We start from the raw sequence: 20,019 nt of genomic DNA, 5'->3' as shown, positions 1-20,019 counted from the left end.
GGCATTCAGTAACCTCAAATCTAATGATAACGTTTTAACTTATTTTAACATTGATTGTAATATATTTCCTACACGTCGAAGTAATTTAAAACGAAATTGGTAAAGTTTCTGTCCAAATTAAGAATGCCTTTGTGTTCAAGTTTATTCGATTCGAATTCGCGTCGAAACCGACGTGGTTAGGTCAGCGGATCTCAATTACATTTTTCTTCGAAGAATTTAAAAATCTAGGATTGTTAATTGAAAGTGTGAAAAAATTAAGAAAATGAAGAAACAAAACGAAGTAGATGATAATCTATTCGGACTACGCGCAGTCGATTCCTCTTGCAAAATTACGTCGATATGCTGCATCAGAGAATTGATTCAAGTAGTTCTCAAAATCGGTCAATTTTCGATCAAAAAATTGCAAAGGGTTAACCTTCCTTTGTTTGCTATTTTCGGAGCTCGGAAACTTTTGGTCTCAGGCTCGTTTTTTCAGGACTCTTTCCACTAATTGGACTCTTAGGAATGTCAGAATCCATCTTCGGTCGACGTATTTTATTCGCCTGGAAGTCGCCAGAAAATTTCAATTGACGCCTGACGCCACGTGAAACGGCAATTTTTCAAACATCTGACCGCGTTCTACGCAGCTCGCATGGAGTTTCCGTATGATGAGCGCAGTGCGGTGTCAGTCGCTTCCGAGCAGCCGTAGTGAAGCTACGCAAGCCGTATGTCGAGAATTCAGATCGCTATGTATGTAGATACAGGCTTTGACTACGCGGGACATAGCCTTATGGTAAAAAAAAAAAAGGCTGTGCAATGTTGTTCGATCAGTGTAGGTATTGCATGCAACGTATAGCCCATAAAAGAACCGAGTTACCGAAATAAAAACAGCCTACGACATCGAAGGTGAGTTTCGTGTATCAAATTTTCATCCTTTTGTACAGCTTCAGCTTTTAGCGAAATTAGTTCGGAAATTCGGGATCGCTTCGAATTTTCCATAAGTATCAAAAAGTTAGATATCTCAGCCCAAAAGGGGGTAGAGAAATGTTCCAGGTCGCATTTGAAAGTAGGAAGAATCGGCTTTGTTATCATTTTTCACCTAATTACAGAATTGAACTGCTGCGAGAATGAACGAGTATCCGCATCAAGTGACCCCGGTAATACGATGTTGGAAAACAAATGCAGATGGTGAACGAGCCGCAATTTTGTGAAAGACTAGGAAACAGGTACACATTTGAGATCATTCTTGGTTATACTTTTGGGCTTGCTTTAATTTGAGAAATTTGCCAGTTAGTTGAAATTGATTGGTATTCGATGCTTCATTATATTTACAAAAAACAGAGTAATTTTTCGACGTATTATATATTAATTTTGCAAAACAAATACTAATAAAATGTTGATATTTCTTGCCTGTTAACAGGGGTATACTCTATTGCAGCACTATTAACCACATGCAGCGATGATCCGAAGGACGTGACCCAATCAATCTATCTCTGACAACAAACTAAAAATTAAATCACACGATATGCAGTGATTAAAACTGAAAGGTACATATTCGATATGATTTTTAATTACCATGTCCTTTTTCATCGTAAATGATTTTAGCTGCTCACTAATTTTATGCATTTATTCAATATCTGTGCTTATTTTCTTAGCCTTCTAGTATTAATTAATTTCTGCAGTTCATTTATAAATAAATCAGGAACCACTGAAATATCATGCAAGTAACTTATTTTGACACAACGGTCTGTAGTGACTTGAAATGTGATCCAAATACATTGTGCAAGTAATATTTTACTATGTTCTTGTTGCAGTGTGACAAGTTTATCACCATTGCTCCATAGAACCGGAAATGCTACGAGAACTACTGCATGTAAAGGGTGGAGCAGCCCGGAGGAGGTAAGAAAACTTATTTTAATTATTGTTTGATAATTCAGTGTGATATATTTGAAACCTAATTTTTGTCATCGAGTAACATGCGGCGAATAAATATAGAACTAGACTACTGTAATAATTTATCTGCGAACTGAAAATCCAGTTTGCTAAATTAATTCGAGCTTCCTTTTTCGCTTTTTCAGAGTCAAGTTATATCCGCAGGAACTGCAGAACGAACGCGATTTTTTACACTTTCAGGCCATACCTAAGTGCGAAACCCCTGAAATGAATTGAACATTTTTCGTTGCGTGTAACAGTAGTCGCTTTGGTGTACATCCAAACGTTTTTAAAGTTGAATGAAAATGGGTTTTTGTTTAATTCGATACGATTGGGTGAAAGTTGGTAGATTATCCCATACACGAAAGAATGCACAAGGTCAGCCCTGGTCCACTAAGGGATTAGGTTTTTTTGCCTTATCATTAATTTCTTATGCTAAATTATATGAAATCAAAGATGTTGCAGTAAATTGTGACGTAAACACTAAAAAATAAGAACAATCAAACGTTGTTTGAACAACCTCATCGTTTGAACAGCAAAAACCACTGGGAAAATTGCTTATAATGATCTTAGAATTTCCGATTGATGGTAACAACAAAGATACGAATCGTGTCATCTGATATGCGTACGGGTATGTGCATTACACATGTTCCTATGCCAGCATGCACTTGAAAAAATCATTGCATGATAGTCCCTTGGATTGTTACTGCAGATTATTTATGACTTGACTGATAGACTATTTTTGATTTCCACGGGATGGAATATTGGTTTAAATTACAGAATTTTACGCTATACAGCATAATCGATTCATTTTTTCTGACAAACTTTGTATCTTCTGGTTAATATGATATCAACAACATTGTACCAACGACAATCCGAATGCAGTTTTAGATTTGACGACATTTGACAAATAATAATACATACACCGTTGATTATGAGTAGTCATCGGTTAATAGATCACGGGCGAAAGTCTAGAAAAAGGTTAATTTTTTCAATGTTCTTCATTTCGCGTTGTGGCCGATAGAATAATTCAGGTAAATTGCGTTAGCTTGCAATTTGTACGCCCGTTCTTACATTTTATAACATGTCGTTGTCTACGCGTTTACGTAAACTAGCTCACCTATTATCCGATAGTAATTTGTGAGCGATGAGCGTTTTTGCCGTCTCTAGTAATTACACTTCATAATTTCGCAATACGCAATGATTGTACGTGTGATCCACTTTGTGAACGTCCGCGATAACCTGAAAATGGAAATAACTCCTATTCACAAACCTATTTAGATAAAATGAAACTTTAATTACATCGTGGCAAAAAGTCAAGAAACAGCTCTTGAATTTTCGGATGGATACTTTAATTTAGGCGACTCGATAGACACTTGATTTATAATCACCTACACCAACTCACATTAGCCTTCTTTTCAATTTGTTTGAGACTGGAGGTGATTGATATTAAACATTTTCTGTATATTTATTTCGCCTAAGCGAACAAACTTACAAGCTTGAGAATTTCATGATCAATTCGTTGAATGTTGCGAAAAAAATCGAGGAAAAAAAGTTTAGTTTCTAAATTATCAACTTTACAGCTCCCATTTGAAGTTATTCCGATTGTCAGAGTCAATTAACATTTTTCAGCTCTATTTAAAACACATTATTGTCTACTACTTTGGAAAACGTGTAGCTATATTCGTATAAATTATTCGTTTAGCTGCCTGGTTTGAATAGTGGGCTACATACAGTCCGATACCGGAAGTAAATGTCATTATGTATTGTATACCCATATTCGCGGTGGCAAAAAAAAATAAAAAAAAAATAAAAAAAAAATGACAGGTGAAATAGTGTCGCGCTATCTGCAAGTTCCGAGTGGATAACACAAACGTCCAATAAATTTCACGCCTTACGTGATGTTTTTGAACGAAATATTGCAACTTTGTGTAAAACATAAATACGAATGTAGTAAAAAATTCTCTCCAGATCAGAAAGCTCGATTTATTTTACCGACAGTCTCTTCGTTGACTGTTTGGCTTCTGATCTCGACTCGCAATTGCGAGATCAGTGTTTCGCCGCGGAGCAATGATGCGGAATCAGCGGTCACGACAAGCGTGATATGGAAATTCACCAGACAGAGAGAAAGGTCTTCAACGACGATATTTGCAAAGCGTCAATGATCGAATTCACGGACGTGTGTAGGAAGGAATTGATTTTTGCCAAACGGATTTGAATCGCAATAATTACATAGGTGTGATTTAATGTAATACGGGCCGATTCGAGATTCGACACTGTACTCGTACTATAACAAGGTGAAAGATCGTTAGCGGAGGATTTAGAAAGAGCTAAATACGTCGATCGCTTTTGTATCACCGAACACGTTTTGTAAATGTTGATTAGTTATGCACGTAATACTGTGAACGAGTGAAATAAAGTTGTTGTAAAAAATTAACGATCAACACCCACCGTGTCGATATACACGTTACATACCGAAGCACGTACTTCGTACTTCGTGACTGTTATAAAAAATTTGAAATTCCGAAAAAATGTATTTACTCAAAGCGTGCTCCAAACAGAAACTAGATTGAAGATCGCGAATTCGCTTTCAAAGAACGTCGTCAAAGTTTCTTCAACCGTATCAAGCCACAGAATTATACCGATTAGTAAAAAATTGGAAATCGTCATCGTTTTCCGCGCCACTGTCGAAATACGTCTCGCAGCCGATGATTGTACCTCCGAAGTCTCCAAAGAGGCCGCAATCCACTATTTACCGAGCATCCACGTATTCAAGCGTAACGCCGCATGTGTAGGTCGTAGTCGGCGTGTCAGCCGCAATTATCCACCTTGTACGTATATCAGAGCGAGCCTCGAGCCCGCGAAGCTCAGAATCGCGGCGAGACTCGAGCCGTCAGGGTATCGTGGTCAGGCGTTAAAAAGTATCGCGTATAGACCGACGGGCAAGTTTTTAAATAACATTCGGTATCCCGGATAACGATGCGCAGGGTGGAATCGAGCGCAACGCCTCTCCGAATTCCGAAATCACATTGCGTATACGTATATCGGTGACTAATATTATGGGAAGATAAGCGGAAATATACGTTAAATACGACGGTTGAAAATCAAAGTGCCAAAGTACCAAAGTAGCTGTTCAAATTTCCCATATATTTTTCCTCCCCTTTCTTACCGGGAAGGTATTTTTCTAGTTGGAAAAATTGTGCGAGTGGATTGACGACGTGAATGTATTTATCTACAAGTAGTAAAAATCTCGCTTATTGTCCGAAGTCTACTATAAACGATAATTTTATTCAAACGAATATTTCTACGTGTCAGAAGTGCCGAGCTGCAATTCCAGTTATTAATACACACTGGTATTCGAAGATAGTTGAAGTGATACCGAAAGTTTTGACAATTGTCAATATCTCCGGTCATTTGCGCGCTTACTACTCGACGCGTTGTATATAAATTCAGCAGAATACTTATCACGTTTAAAAATTGAAATCATTAGTGCAAACCGGCGCGCAAAGTTAATAATACTAAGGACAATGACAACGATAATAACAACAACAACAACAACAACAACAAAGTATTAAAAGTAAAACGCAGAGGCGATCCGATCGGGATCCGTCATAGCTTGAAAATAAACCCAGGGAAAGACGACGACGACGACGTCGGTTTGTCAACTGTCATAACGAAGGTGCGCACTTATGTGTAGGCGTGTGTATACGTTGTATGAATAAGCTGCGTTGAACCCCTGATCCCGCAATGATCACAGTGTCACCGAACACTTGAACGAGCAACAATTATCCGGGTATAATAATGCAAAGATTGAGTAAAGGTGAACATACCGACGTAGCGTAATTTTCGGGTATTAAATTGAAACAAAACATCTGGAAGCTGTGGAAAGCCGAGCTTTTCGAAAGCGCTAACCGACTTTGATCCTGACCGTGAAAATCAGCGAGACTACGGAGATCGAGATATCGTTCGGACGCAAGTGATAATGTCCGTTCACGGTGGGACCAACGTTACTCGGTTCGCAATGGAGAACGCAGATCGTCGCTCTTCGGCCCAGGACGCGTTCGATGAAAACCTGACCTTGGTTCAGGTCGTGTCGGAAGTCGTCCAGGAGCTCGAGAGCCAGAGGGAAATGAGCGAGACCGAATACGAGCAGTTTCTTGCCGATGTATGGATCGGCGTTGTCCTCACCCTGATGGTCCTCAGCTGCGTCTGCTGCATGTGTTCCTGTCTGCTCTACCACAAGTTTCAGCAGTGGAAACGACACGGTGAGAGAAAAGGGAGAAACAAACGAACTCCAAGCGCCAGGTTTCACTCTATTTTTGGATGAAAATTAGACCGTCTTTCGCGTGGAGAAAAAAAAAGAGCAGATTTTACTGAAAACTGCAGGAAAAGTGGGAGACCTCGGGGATTTGGTAAAAAAAAAAAAAAATACATAAAATGTACATGTCAACATTTTTTACCGTAAATGTAACCGATTTTACTCTGCATAACGATTCTACAGTAAATTCTTCATTTCACGAAGTATATTTTATCGAATAACCCGATGCCTCCCGTTTTTTCCTTGCTGTTTTATCTCTTACTCTCGCCCTGATGAGCTGTTCGAATTTCCAGAAAGACAAATTCTGTAGATACATTTTCAAGGAAACAGTAATTATCCAATTCTCTGCTGCGAAACAGTGATCGGACTTTATTTCTTCGTATTGTTTCGTAATAAATGTAACTTTCAAAAATCCAAGTTCGGCGTAATTTTACGTTTTGAAATTTTCGTAGAATAGCATTTACGTTTGTTTAAATTTTCTCACAACTCTTGGATGAATGTATTCTGCTCTCGTGTTTCCGAGATATTCGATTTTTTCGGTTTTTTTCTTTTCTCTTTTTTTCTTCAACAGCAATGACTAGATCCTCTTGACTTGCGAGAATATTCACCGTGGTGGACTTACCGTTTTCGTCGTTTATTCGCACTGATGTAATTATTAGCGGTTTGTCAAGCGTGAAAGCAATTATAGCGGTGAGCCCCCAAGCTAGCAGTCGAATGACTGTAAGTTAACTGTATAGTGTCGTTCGCAATTAGTTCTAATTCCCCGCGTGTAAACCGTCTTCGGATATCCCGCCAATCTGATTACACGACCGTAGAATTTCGCGCGTGCGATCCTTTCGCGGACTTCCGGCGTGGGTGCGTCCGCCGAAGGACAACGAACTCCCGAAATTTATGCAATTTATGCGAATCAGGTTTGTCCAAGTAATATATTCCGTATTATATGCGGCTTAGCGTCATTCGTACACGCTCGATCCGACATAATTACGATTTAACGTCCACCCACTGCACTGGAAATGAGGAACAAAAAAAAGAAAAAAAAAGTGTCAAAAATCATTGCCAATTCTCGTCACGATCGAGTATATAAGTATATATTATATCGTGTACGCAAAGCATCCGAAGATTCGCAGGTTCGTACTAATGACATATAAAATTCCCTTTAATTAAACACCCGTCCCGTTTTATATTTATGAGACCGTTGGAGATTTTTTGTATGCTTAATTACTCGCGTTCCTAAGCGAGGTAAAATTTATTGAAGTTAACAAAAGGGGTCACCGCCTATATAAATGACGTGTATTTATGTCAGTGGTTATAAGTAGCAACTTACTGACTCAGCTATATTGTGTATTTGCAAGTTCAATGCCGCAAGTATAAGGCATAATATACGCGGGGCGAGTAAACGAGCGTATAACGTATATCGTATGGCATATAAATTCGCGGGCGGACTTCTGAGCTGTTAGGAAATTTGCATCCCTTGCCTAAGTGAAATATTCGACAAAATTAGTATAATTTAAAAAGGAGACGACAACCATCCGCAGTCGCATATTTGTCTAACGATAGACAAATATTTCCTTGGTCCCGTGGGTGCAGCAAACGTCGTCAAGTTGATATATAATAATATGCATATATGTACCGAAATGATTTAAACAATATTTGTAACTTCGATTCTATGCTAAATGATACCATAAACGCAGAATGTAGGTGTTATAGGTGTGTGACCTGATTTTACCGCTATCTGTGCACGTGCATTTTTCGGTTTATTTAATTTTGATCTTGGCAAATAGAGCGGGATTTATTGCGAGAAATTCTGCACCGAGTACACATGTGTTCTAATGTGTAATATGATTGTGCGAATGAAATCTGTACGGGTAGATGCGCCTTGCCACGAAACGTTCAACGATTGCTTGCATCCGAATTAAGTAGCACAAATATTTGAGTGATCGTTTGGCGGGATTATTCGACCCAGTTATACTCAAAATGGGTATTTTCATTGTGCATTTAATTAATAAACGGAGAGAGAGAGAGAGCAATTTTGCGAAGGTATTTGAGACGCGATGATAGAAGAAATTTCGGGTATCTGACTATTCAAATATATAGTAGGAATTTGAACTGTGAAAATCGGTGACTTCACTATTCTCTACAACTGATTTTACCATTCCGAGCAGTTTAGTCAGCTATTTTTTTTTTGTGGATAATCGTATGTATGTTTTCCATGCATTCAGTCGTCGTTACCGTTGACACGGTTGATCCAACTTTACTCACATTTTTCTACGAGATAAAATATGACAGCATTAATCAAACAAAAGTTCGTCGTTTAAGCTCATCGTCAGAGACGATTATAATTAGAGGCATTACAAGTAGTAGCAACTAGAATTAGATAGCTGACTAAAAGAATGCCCACGTGAAAATTTATCTGTAAAAAAATATACCAAACTGCTCTTGTACCATAGTTTACGCGATTAAGCAAGGTAATAATACAGATGCCACCTAGTTGATCCAAATACGTTACACAGTTGTCGCGGAATCTGACTAAAGTGACCAACCAGTTGGGAAAGAGTCATTGGAACTAAATATTTTTCTCAATGTAGGTACAAAACGTTGACTATGTTAGTTCAGATCCACACTGGAACGAAAGACGTTTTAATTTTTTCACAATTTATTTTTTTTTCAAAGTGAAATGAGAAAAAAAAAATATATGAATATTTGTTACAAGCGAAAGAGTCTCGTTACTGAAAACGAGATTTAAGAAAAAGGCTGCGAACCAAGTAGCGAGATTCACTTCTCTTACAACGCGGACTTTAGCGCCCATCAGCGGAGCATTTCCACATCCATGAATAATTCCATAGCTGTTCGCATGGAAGCGAGGCTCAAGCCAGGCAAAGTCTACGGGGAATCTGCGACGACTCTTCCTGAAAACAGTAGTAGGCAATTAGCCCGCCAATGTTCGTATCGTCCGGTATGCTTCGGACCGATTGCACAATAACCGATCGAATGTCGCATGAACAAGAATCCAACATTTGTCGCTTAATCATCAATTTGTAATCGCAGGCTGCGTGCGGCGTTCTCGGCTTCACCGCCAAGCTTGGCTCGCAATCAGTGATTCACGAGGCAAGGTTTCTCTCCGGAGGATGGCCACAAAGGAACCTGAGAGAGGCTGACCGAGCGTTCATTATTTCTCACGATCGATCGAATGTAGATCGGATTGAACGTTCGCTGATTTATTTTGGGTTTCCGTCATTCGTTGCCAGTTTCTAGATACGAGACACGTATAATTCATCTCTTAAGGGTGTCTGGTACTCCTACCCTTACCGACCGAGCGAATGCAACACACTTTTTCTCCCTATATTAGTAACTTTCCCGAATTGTGCTACGAAAGAACGGTAAAACCGTCGAAATTTGAACTGTATTCATTCATTTTTTCACGTATTAGAAGAAGAGCAAGAGAAGTATATTATTTTTTGGTTGCAAGAAGAAGATACAAGCGGTATTGTTATCGCGTTAATCGAGATAAAGAGGAGCAGTGTTGGAAAACAAGGAAATAAAGAGAAAACCAATGTTTCCTTGCCTCTTACGTTGAAACGCGCAAATTTGGCCTGAAATATTGAGTGAGTCTATTTGTTTGGAAAACAACTCATACGTGTGATCCGTACGCATAATTTTTCTGGGAAAACTGCTCCTGACTCAGATCAGAAACATGGAAACAACCGCGGGATTAAAACCTGTCCCTATTACTGAAAAAGCCTTAAGAGTAAAGGAGGATTCTCGCTGTTCGAGCCGACATCGCGACATGTTCAGTAAGCGGAAGTCACGACGCCGATACAGCCGCTCGTCAACGGCGCGTAAACCAACCTTGGAGTTTCTCGTCGTTCGTAAATCGGTATAAATATGTCGTGATCGGAATGCTAAATTCGCTCGCTACGCTCATATCGTCGAGTAATACGTAAACAGATTATAATTCTTTGTTTCGGAGATGAGGGGAAAACTAAAGAATTATTCCTTCTCGGTTGTGGACGGATTTTTCTACCGTATCTTCAATCGCACTCCTTTTTCTCTCGTATGTACAATTATTTATTGGCATGAATTTAAATTCGTCAACGGAGTCACGGTTTGAACTAATTTTCAACCGAAATTGTTCTCAGTTAAATTTGAGTGACTTGCGCATGCTTACGAGTCGCATTGATCAAGTTAGAAAAATTGACGAATTATAACGAGAACTTAAATTAGATTTAGGATCTACGAAATTTAATGTGACCGAAGCATTTCATGTCCCTACACACGTATACGTCTACATCTTACGCTTCCGGGTGAATTCGTCTTACGTAATGATTTTTTTCTAAATAATTATATCCCCAGACGCGCGTCTGTTCCTTCTCCATATTATCGGAATTCTCATTGAATGGTGGATAGGCATTCCTATACGCTTGCCTGCAGATACATTAATTTGATGTTATTTTTTTATTGCTGTACTAACGTTATAAATAGCTGCCGAGTATTAAATCTACGTGAAATATTTCGATTCAAAGTATGTAAAACTGCGTTGAGAATATTGCATAACATCACGCAACTAGGATGGTGGACCGGTAACGTGGTTGAAGATTTATTGCGAGTTTTCAATTATTATACTTGGAAAATGAAATTCGTAATTTTCACGTATTGTATGTTTTTACATCAATAGAAGACGTATGAGATTTGCACAAGTGGGTTTAACGGACCGGTTCGCACGACACCCGATTGATCCTGTAATTTTCCATTCAAATTTCATTTCCGGTTTACACTGAACCTGGAGTTACGCGACAGCAACGTTCGCAGACTCTAGAACCAGTCGAAGACGACGGTAGAAGTAAATAAATTGAATAAATGAATAAATAATTTCGTTTTATTGACAAAGAATACGATGTTGCATGAGGTTTTGATAATAACGGTTATTTTCTTAACGGCAATAACAGTGTTTGATTAATATTTAGCTTAGAACTTTACACGGATAACGTCTGATATATTCTTGAAATATGTATTGGTCGATTGGTACAAGGAAAAGTAAAAAAGAAAATTTACGATCACTTCACAATCTCTGAATCTTTTCAGCTGCACTGGCATACGAATGTTTTTCACCCACTCAGGAGCCTCGATTCGATGTTTTTTAACTGGCAAATTTTGCGCATTTAGGACCGATATAATCCATGCATATATTATTTGTGTCTCGCGCTATCTCTAAAAGAAATTAAAATTCCAGGAGTTAAGATACAACTGTCCTCTTTACAGCTTATCAGTTAAGAGCACTTGCCAGAATTATTCCGATAGCGTGCTTTATCCGTTTAGTCAAGCCTACTTTGATATCTGTTGTGGATTTACAACTTATGAGTCGCTTTATTTTCCAACGATTTGTCACGCAATTTTTCTACATAGTTTCTAGCTCCACATTTAAATTCACACGACACTATGATCGGGGATTTTTTAGATTGTAAAAAAAAAAAAAAAAAAAAAACTACAAAAAACTGTTTGGCGTAAACGCTGCGTTGCACCTGAAGAGTTTGATAAGGATTTATCAATTTAACAGGTCTATTATAGTTATAAAAAGTAATTCTGTATACGACGTATGTAATAATAATTTGGGAAGATAATATTTGTATGCGTTTGCAGGTAATCTTTTATTTGCTTTTCTAATCTTTGTTTTATTCTACCGTGTGTTAACCCCAATTTCAAATCTCAGGATAACGTTCATATCATTAATACACATTCGGTGAAACAACAGGAACGGGATATTAAAATCTAAGGTCGAAATGCGTGATAATTAAACTGCAGGACAGTTGAAATTGAATCTGATCCGTGGCTATGTGTCACGTTAATTACAATTGCTCCTGATTGTTATTTTTTCGCTGTAAATTTCGTCAGCCGCAACGCGGTGAATCTAAATCTTCAACGAGACGCGGAGTGTTGTGTATTTTCTTCGTGTGATGCTGTACAAACCTGACGCGCAATTCTCAAATCTTGATTACAGAGTGCATCGCTCTCTTGAATCTTGACAAACACCATTTATTCACATCTCGAGAGTCTCGCAAGTATCTCTCATTCTTTATGCTTTTCCGCTCTATTTTATTATCCACCGATTCAAACGAAAATCTGATCAATTCACCCGCGCATATTCATATACAGCGGTATAGAAACTTTTACGCCTCGCTTGATTCGTGTAATCGAGCAGAGAAGAATCCGCAAGTTGAGGAAAGTAAAAAAAATGTTTTTTAACTTATCCATTGCGCTCCTCGTTCTCATTCCTATTCTTTTTTTATTTTTTTTTGTTTTTCTTTTCATATTGGTACAAGCTAATGCTCTCTTTGCCGTGCATCCCATTGGGTGGAAATGAATCTTATAAACTTACGGTGAAAATAGATCGTAAATCAATCGAATAAATGCGTGGTCATAGATTGTAACAATTATTTCACTTGTACCAGCGATTTTTTCTTCTCATTCGATACAATCCCGATCGAATTTAATGCAAAGTTGAAAAGCAAAATTAAATTTAAATCGACTATTGGACTCGTTGTCTAATTAATTCCTCTGCAATATGACATATTGTTGATCGATTAAATTTGAATTAACAATAAATATATATAACTTTTGATACGGCTATTATTTCTCGATCGTCATATTCCGATCGATCTGTCGGCGAGTTTATTTAATTCTTATATATTCTCTTAATATTTTATGTAAGGTACCCGTATTTATTTTGCGATAAATTCAATTTTTCTTTGAGTCTACCTCAATAATTTTAAATGTTTTCAGTGTATTTGCACCCGCAGCCCATGTGTTGAGATGAGAAACAGCGAAAACACTTGTAGGGTGACAGAGAAATTCGTTTATTTCTATGTCTAGTAAAATAATTTTTGTTTTCCTTCCAATACTTGCACAGCTATTTACATCGGCGATACGGGCGATACGAGGCGTTTTCTATATTAATCCAACGTCTCACCCAAGACGTTGGATTGTTTTATCCCCTCTAGATGCCTTGTACGAAATTCAACTGTAAAAGTCAGTAGTGACCAGTGACGGATGGAGAATTTGAAGAAATTTGTCACGGCTCTATGCTTTGAGCTGATTGTTTCGATCCTGTTTCGATGATCGTTAATTTATATATATTAATAGTAAGCACGTTGTAGGTTCTAGCACAGCACGTGATTTCACTGTACATTGACACAAAATTAAATTGACGGTTAGATTCGTGTGACGGCTATCGGTAATTGATGACACAGTATAACAATAGAATTGAACAGATAACTATTATTGAACGGTACGACTTTCGCGTAGTTCGTTACTCTGATTTCAATTCTCATCATCTCTCGCGTATCTTATAAGACCAGCAGGAACGTGATAAGAAAAAAAAAAAAAGTAAAAGAGTTTTGCATTTGACAAACTTGACTGGCCCTTGCGCCCTCGATTTAAATCTCTGCAGCTTATTTACATTTTAAAATGGGAAAATCGACTCAACGGGGCCAGTAAGAATTACTGGGGACGTTAATGAAATGAGTCGCGAAGTTAAATCACCTTTTATTATTCGTTACGTCAGCGGTGGGCGCAAATCTTTCGTAATATCTACGTTTATATTAACAAGACGAAGGATTGCCGTTTTATTCTATTGCCAAATGTAATTGAAGTGAATACAGACACAATACGCGCCTTCATACACCTTAAACATATTGCACGTGTGCATGATTTATTCATTATAATTTCTATTCTTCTTTTTCCGCTTCTCTCGTCTTCGTACGAATTTGTACATACAGTTAACTCAAATTATTATACTCCCGCGTTATATTTCGATCGGTATATACTTCTTTGTTGTACGCGTACAGAAGTTATTATCAGGTGAAAATCGAGCGCGATTGTCTGCAGGAAGTTGTTCGAACGTATAACCTGGAACTTGTTTTCAATTATTCCCGCGATCAAGTCCTGCTACGTGTTGTATTATTATTTTCATTGAAAAAATATTACTTTGTTTAAAAGAAAAACATACGCTGCACACGTGTCTCAACTTTCATACACGCTATACATATACGTCGATTCTTTAAACAGGCCTGCTGCAGCCATGCGGTAGCGACGCAAGGTGGTATCAAATTATCGCATTTCGATAAAAAACAAAAATTTGTACGGTGGACGATTAGACCGTTTATATACCGCATTGTTCCTTCTTTTCGAGAAATAATTAGTTATTTTCTTTACCCCCTCCCATGTATGTAATTGTACGTGTAAAAATGGCAATAACTGAAATGACTAGGTGAATTTTTCAAGCAACTTTAACAAATAACTCGAAATCGGTAAAATGCTGGTCACATTTCTGGAGAAAATTCCATTGCCTCGAGAACGTTATACTTCAAACGCATTTATAACAACGATACCTATTCGTAAGTGAAAACGAATCACGTTAAATTCTTGTTTGCGAAAACACAGTACAGTACACAGTCCGATAAGTGCAAAGTCCGATAGGGACACTCTAACTATTGATTTGTTGGCTGTATGTCCGATTGTGAGTAGGTACCTCGAAAATATCGGTCCTCGTTTCTGTCTGCGAATTTCTTACCTCTGAAATCACAATTGGTTTTCGTTACTTGTCTTGAAATAATTCGAAAATATTCCAAGTCAATAATCCGTATTAAAATTATCCGACTTGCAGAGATATACGCGTCAAATGTATTTTCGTCGCTGATGTAAATAATTTTTTTTTCTATCGGTAGAGAAACAAATTATACAAACCGATTGATCCAGTCTTCTTTCGTTTTAGGTGGTCGATTTTTGACGATATCGGCGAAATTTTTAACTCGCAGTAAAACTTTAACTTTGGATAGTTGAACCTGCCGTGTGTAAATATTTTAAAAGTAAACTTACAACGCGTGTTTGGATAAATATTTTGCCGTATAAACTGGAATCGGATAACCAATTAGTACCCAGTGACGTAGGCGGGCCGCTTTTACGTACCAAGGTCCTATTAACACAAACTGCCGTGTCAAGAGCGAGGATGCTAAGCTAGTCACGCAGTCGGCGGTGCTAAAAGATGACTGCAACAAAAGTGCTAACAGTTGGAACAACTGACCGTTTGATACACGTTCGTATTCGCGTTTGTAACACTTTTCTAACGCGTCTATTGATGTCACGGATTATATCGGGATCCAAAACACAGGCGTAGCGTGACCGATATGGCGTCGAGAAGTGGACGAACGGATGATGGTTTTAGGCGAATTGCGTGAATACCGAGCTGCGGAAAACTATGTGCAAGCCGTCAGATTCTTGTTTTGTTACATCGAGTCGATGAAGAGCAAGAAATGCGACGAGAAGCGATTTTTAAAATTAAATACGCCGCTCGTGAAGCGTCGCGATTTTCGCCGCCAGTCGGTAAAGTCGACGGCTGTAAAATCCGACATCTCTGAAACGCGATAATTGAAAAATTCTACAGATAAATTTCTACCAGTTTATTTTTCTATCCTCTTGCGTAAAACTTTCTCTGCAAGTTTTAGTTCGTTGCAACGCGGCAATGCAGTTGGTTGATATTTCCGTGTGTATTCAGCGCGGACCTTCTTTATCAATATTCAGGCATAGACAGGGGATATATGGATTGAGTTCAAAAGGAGAGAATCGTACCTTTGGACCACAGATTCTGATGAAGTTTGTACGGGTGTTTCTTCGGTCTAAGATACGGACTTTCCGTTACGTAGTTCCATCCATTGTGCCTTTCTTCGTTCGATTTACACTACGTCAGGTTGTCGAAAATTCACAGTTCATAAAATGAATCTGTAATAACCTGTTTAGCGAAACTTGAAGCGATGAGAATGCAAGTTAATATAATAGGTAAAAATACACAACACGTTTCGTTTCGCACGTAATCAATTTTAATCGGAGCGAAGAGCGATATAATGGATAAAGCTACGCGTCAAAATCGCCATATTTTGGGGCAAATAAACACTCCAAGAAGTTTCAGCAGAATCCATGATCCGGAGGTCTGATACTCTCCTTGTCGTAACGCTGCAGGGTCGGTATAATTAATTAACGGGGAAACTGAACCATCGGGAGAAATCGATCGACCTTCGAGAAATTATCAGATCGGAATTACCGCCGGATTTCTTCTTATAAAATATATCTCTAAATATTCGAGGACATAATCGCATGTTTGCTAAACCGATATCCCAGTCGTTGTCACCCTCGATGACCATTGAAACCCGTGCTGTATTTACAATTGTACGTATACAAGGTACGATAATATACCCGGATAGATGTATGTATAGCTATTTATGGGATATTGCTTGTTCATTACGCACTGCAATCGTATCTCATTACTCGGCAATGCGCAAATGTATAATGTAGAAACTACACTGTCAACAATCGACGTTCTTTACGAGTACTTCTCTTCTCTGCACGTATTTCCCTGGCTGGAATTCCTGACTTAAATTCAGAATTAAATTTGAATCAACGACGATGTAGTCATAATAGATATATCGCAAGTCCGGATCCTCCGGCAGAGCGAGAAGCTCAGAAACTAGACCAACTTTTCAAAGGCATTCAGAGGAGTCGCGTATAGTTTGTCCTCAAAGTACAAAACTCACGTGAGTAGAACGTCTCGTATTAATTCGTACGGAATCACTCTGAATATTTTCACGATCAATCTCGGAAGGTTGATAATGGAAAATCAAACTCTTGAGAACCTCTCGTACCTTTCCACGTACAAAAATTTTGTTCTTAGAATTTTTTTTAGGCTTAAAGTACGTATAATTTGACCGGACTGTAAGTGTCTGGACAAGAGCTTGACGCTAAATGAATGCTTCCGGTACAAAAAGCTTCGAAAGTACATACGTAGTACGTAAATAAGGTTCCTTGAGCCTTGAGCCCGCGGCCTCACAGTCGACCAAGAATAACATGTTCCTTTCTTTTTCTTCCCTATGCTTCTACAATCTGCAGTGCTGGAGCAAAGAGCTGCGGCATCGAGAGACCCGGACTGCCGAGGAGGAGACACGGAGAGTCTTCCTTCGTACACCCTAGTATCCGGTCTTCCGAGCTATGAGGAGGCTCTGCAGCAGCTTAAACAGGTTCAGGCCATGCGACGAGGGCTCGACTACGTGGTCGTCGATTGCGAAAAGCAGGTGGAAGCTCAGACACCGTCGCCAATCGGGTCGGCGTCTTTGAACCATACGAACTGCGCACAGACTAATCAGATGTCGAGGCTGTCAGTGGCGGAGTTGCTGCAGTTTTATAAAATCCAGCAGCAGCAACAGCAACAGCAACAGCAACAGCAACAGCCGCAGCAAGAGCCACAGCAACAGCCACAGCAACAGCTGCCCCCGTATCAGCAGCAGATTGAAGTTGACGTTCAGCCGCAGGTAATAGCCAAGATCTGACAAGTGATGGTAGTAAAAACGGCATAAATATTTGATGTAACAACAGAACCAGCTTTTCTATATTTGATAAGTATGAAACGTTCAGTTGTGGCAACATTGATGTAATATTTGGGAGAGCTGGATATGAGTCGGCCGATTTGGTATAAATATTAAGGACTCGATTGTGATAGACGTTGAAGCGACAAAAATTTACGTAAATGATAGTGGAATTGTAAATTAACAGTCGTTACTCACGCGCAAATGTAAGATAATCAACTAACGCGACAGAAATGTCAATTACGAATCGATTAAACTGTATTATTATCATCATTCGGGAAGAAAATTGTCCAAAAAACTTGCACATACGTTGGATTGTATTTTTTATAAACGATATATCTCTACGCGTATCGATTTTGGACTTTTTCATCACCGAAATACGAGTCACGTCGTATAATTAATAGCAAATTACGTGAATAATCTTTCCCGAGCAATTACAATTATCGTATAAGATTATGCTCGAGAAATTCATGCTGAACATTAATCCAAGCTCTGGCAATTTCTCGTAAAAAACAAAACTCGCTTCTATACTCTGTCTGGAGAATTTTTCTAGTTTCACACTCCGATTGTTTCTTACAAATTAAGTGTACCACCTATAACCATATCTGATATCATAAAGCAACACGCAATACACATTACGTCTTCGGCGTACGACTGACGATAATATTGAATTCTCGTTTCGCACTACCTCAATCATTGCTCTACATAGTTCAGGAAAAACCGCTGTAGGCACATTCATGTTCCGTTCGGATGTTCGTTATCTTTCTTTTTTTATTGACTAATTTTGGTAGGAATTACTCAGCTTGCCTTATATTTAAACATTCATCATCATAATATGTGTACACGGAAAATGCGGAGCTTTCATCGAATACAAGAAAAGAGAAAGAGAGGAAAAAAGAACAATCCATAAACAACACGTGGCTGTGCGATCAGTGATATAGTTTTGAAAAAAAATTTGCGAGAATGTAGAGAATTCTCTCTTTTGCGATAGTACGTAACTGTAACAACACTAATACTAGTGATATACAATGATAATGACACATATCATAGAAAATGTGTATGAATAATCGCGCAGAGACCGACGGCCGAGGGAATTGAATTTTCCTCTGTCATGACGAACAGGTAATCCTCAAAGTGTAAAAAACGACTTTTTGAATCTCTTATGCAATTTATTCATCGGATTATTTGGAGCAAAATATATGTATAATTATTTACTGCGACGAAGGACAGAAAAAAAATTGTATCGGAGAACATACACGCATAGGCTGTAATATTATGTAATAGGTATAGGTATACGTACGTACATAATAATATACGATAATAATTGACAGAGCTAATATTATTGTTACAGTGTCAAGTGTCGTCTTATGGACGGAAAATTGTGATATTACCATGTATTTATGACATAAGTATAATACACGTTAGATGCAGTACATAGGTACGTACCTGCAGCATATTATTAATCGCCCATCAAAATAACCACAATAATTTGTTATGATTATTATACAAGATATAATTTATCCTATGACAGTACATTGTTTGTTGTAATACATGATATATCTACCTATACCTAAAATTTTTTACAGCAACAACAATAATAATGGTAACAATAATTATTGGAATAAAATCAATATGGAAAATGAAAAGACTTATATTTGTGAGTAACTAACTACTGTTTCAGGTATAACCGACAGTTTGAAATAAGTTATACTTCGGCTTGATATGGTAATTCAGACGTCTGTCTAATTTACTCTAGACAGTTGAAAATTCTAAGATATCTGTTCATTTCATACAATATCCAGTCAAAGGTTTTAAAACATTACAATTTGTGAAACATCGCAGAAATAGTCTACAGTAAAAACTAAATGACAATCGAGTTCCGGAACAATTTGTTCTTCGTTTTCTATTAATTCTCATTTTCATATCCCGCTCTTGTTACAACCGATGATGACAAGTAGTGCGTAAAATTGTAACAACTGCCAGAAGTGATAATCACCAGGGCACAACAGACGGCGAAACGAATGAAACCTAAGATACAAATGAATAAATTATTTCTCCGACGTAAGTTTCGCTTTGTGCCTCGAGTTTTCGTCGTGGTTAAATTGTCGAAAAATAAAAAGAAAATCGCCACGACAATAACATGTAGAACCCTGAAATCCAGCGCGCCGATTTATAATTGTATCTTCAAGGTTCGAAGTGGGCACGAGGACTGGACTAATTATATTCACGCCCCAATGACTGAGGTACTTATTACGCCTTTTGGAGCACCGGCAAATAATTTCAGTTTGTAAATCCTGGCAACGGAGCAACGAAAATTGTGCGACTTCATTACCATTCACTTTGTACCACGCGCCGCACAAGGACGAGATGATAATTGAAAATTATATT

General features: G+C 38.2%; 1 protein-coding gene across 4 annotated transcripts; it reads left to right on the top strand.

The window, feature by feature from the left end:
- Nucleotides 1–659: 659 nt before the first annotated feature.
- On the top strand, nt 660–18,521 carry LOC124297579 (putative uncharacterized protein DDB_G0271606). Of its 4 annotated transcripts, XM_046748755.1 has the most exons (7): nt 705–729; nt 816–885; nt 1,089–1,205; nt 1,400–1,526; nt 1,794–1,878; nt 2,058–2,119; nt 17,159–18,521. In XM_046748755.1, the coding sequence occupies exons 5-7, from the start codon at nt 1,832–1,834 to the stop codon at nt 17,593–17,595; spliced, it is 546 nt and encodes a 181-aa protein (XP_046604711.1). In that variant the 5' UTR covers nt 705–729; nt 816–885; nt 1,089–1,205; nt 1,400–1,526; nt 1,794–1,831; the 3' UTR covers nt 17,596–18,521. The 4 variants fall into 4 exon arrangements, with proteins under 4 accessions (XP_046604712.1, XP_046604710.1, XP_046604711.1 ...); XM_046748756.1 differs by having other exon boundaries at nt 660–885; nt 1,418–1,526; XM_046748754.1 differs by having other exon boundaries at nt 660–885.
- The last annotated feature ends 1,498 nt before the right edge of the window (nt 18,522–20,019 follow it).

This window comes from Neodiprion virginianus, chromosome 2, assembly GCF_021901495.1.
Source record: "Neodiprion virginianus isolate iyNeoVirg1 chromosome 2, iyNeoVirg1.1, whole genome shotgun sequence".
Classification (NCBI taxonomy): Eukaryota; Metazoa; Arthropoda; class Insecta; order Hymenoptera; family Diprionidae; genus Neodiprion; species Neodiprion virginianus.
This window is presented reverse-complemented; position numbering and strand designations above follow the sequence as displayed.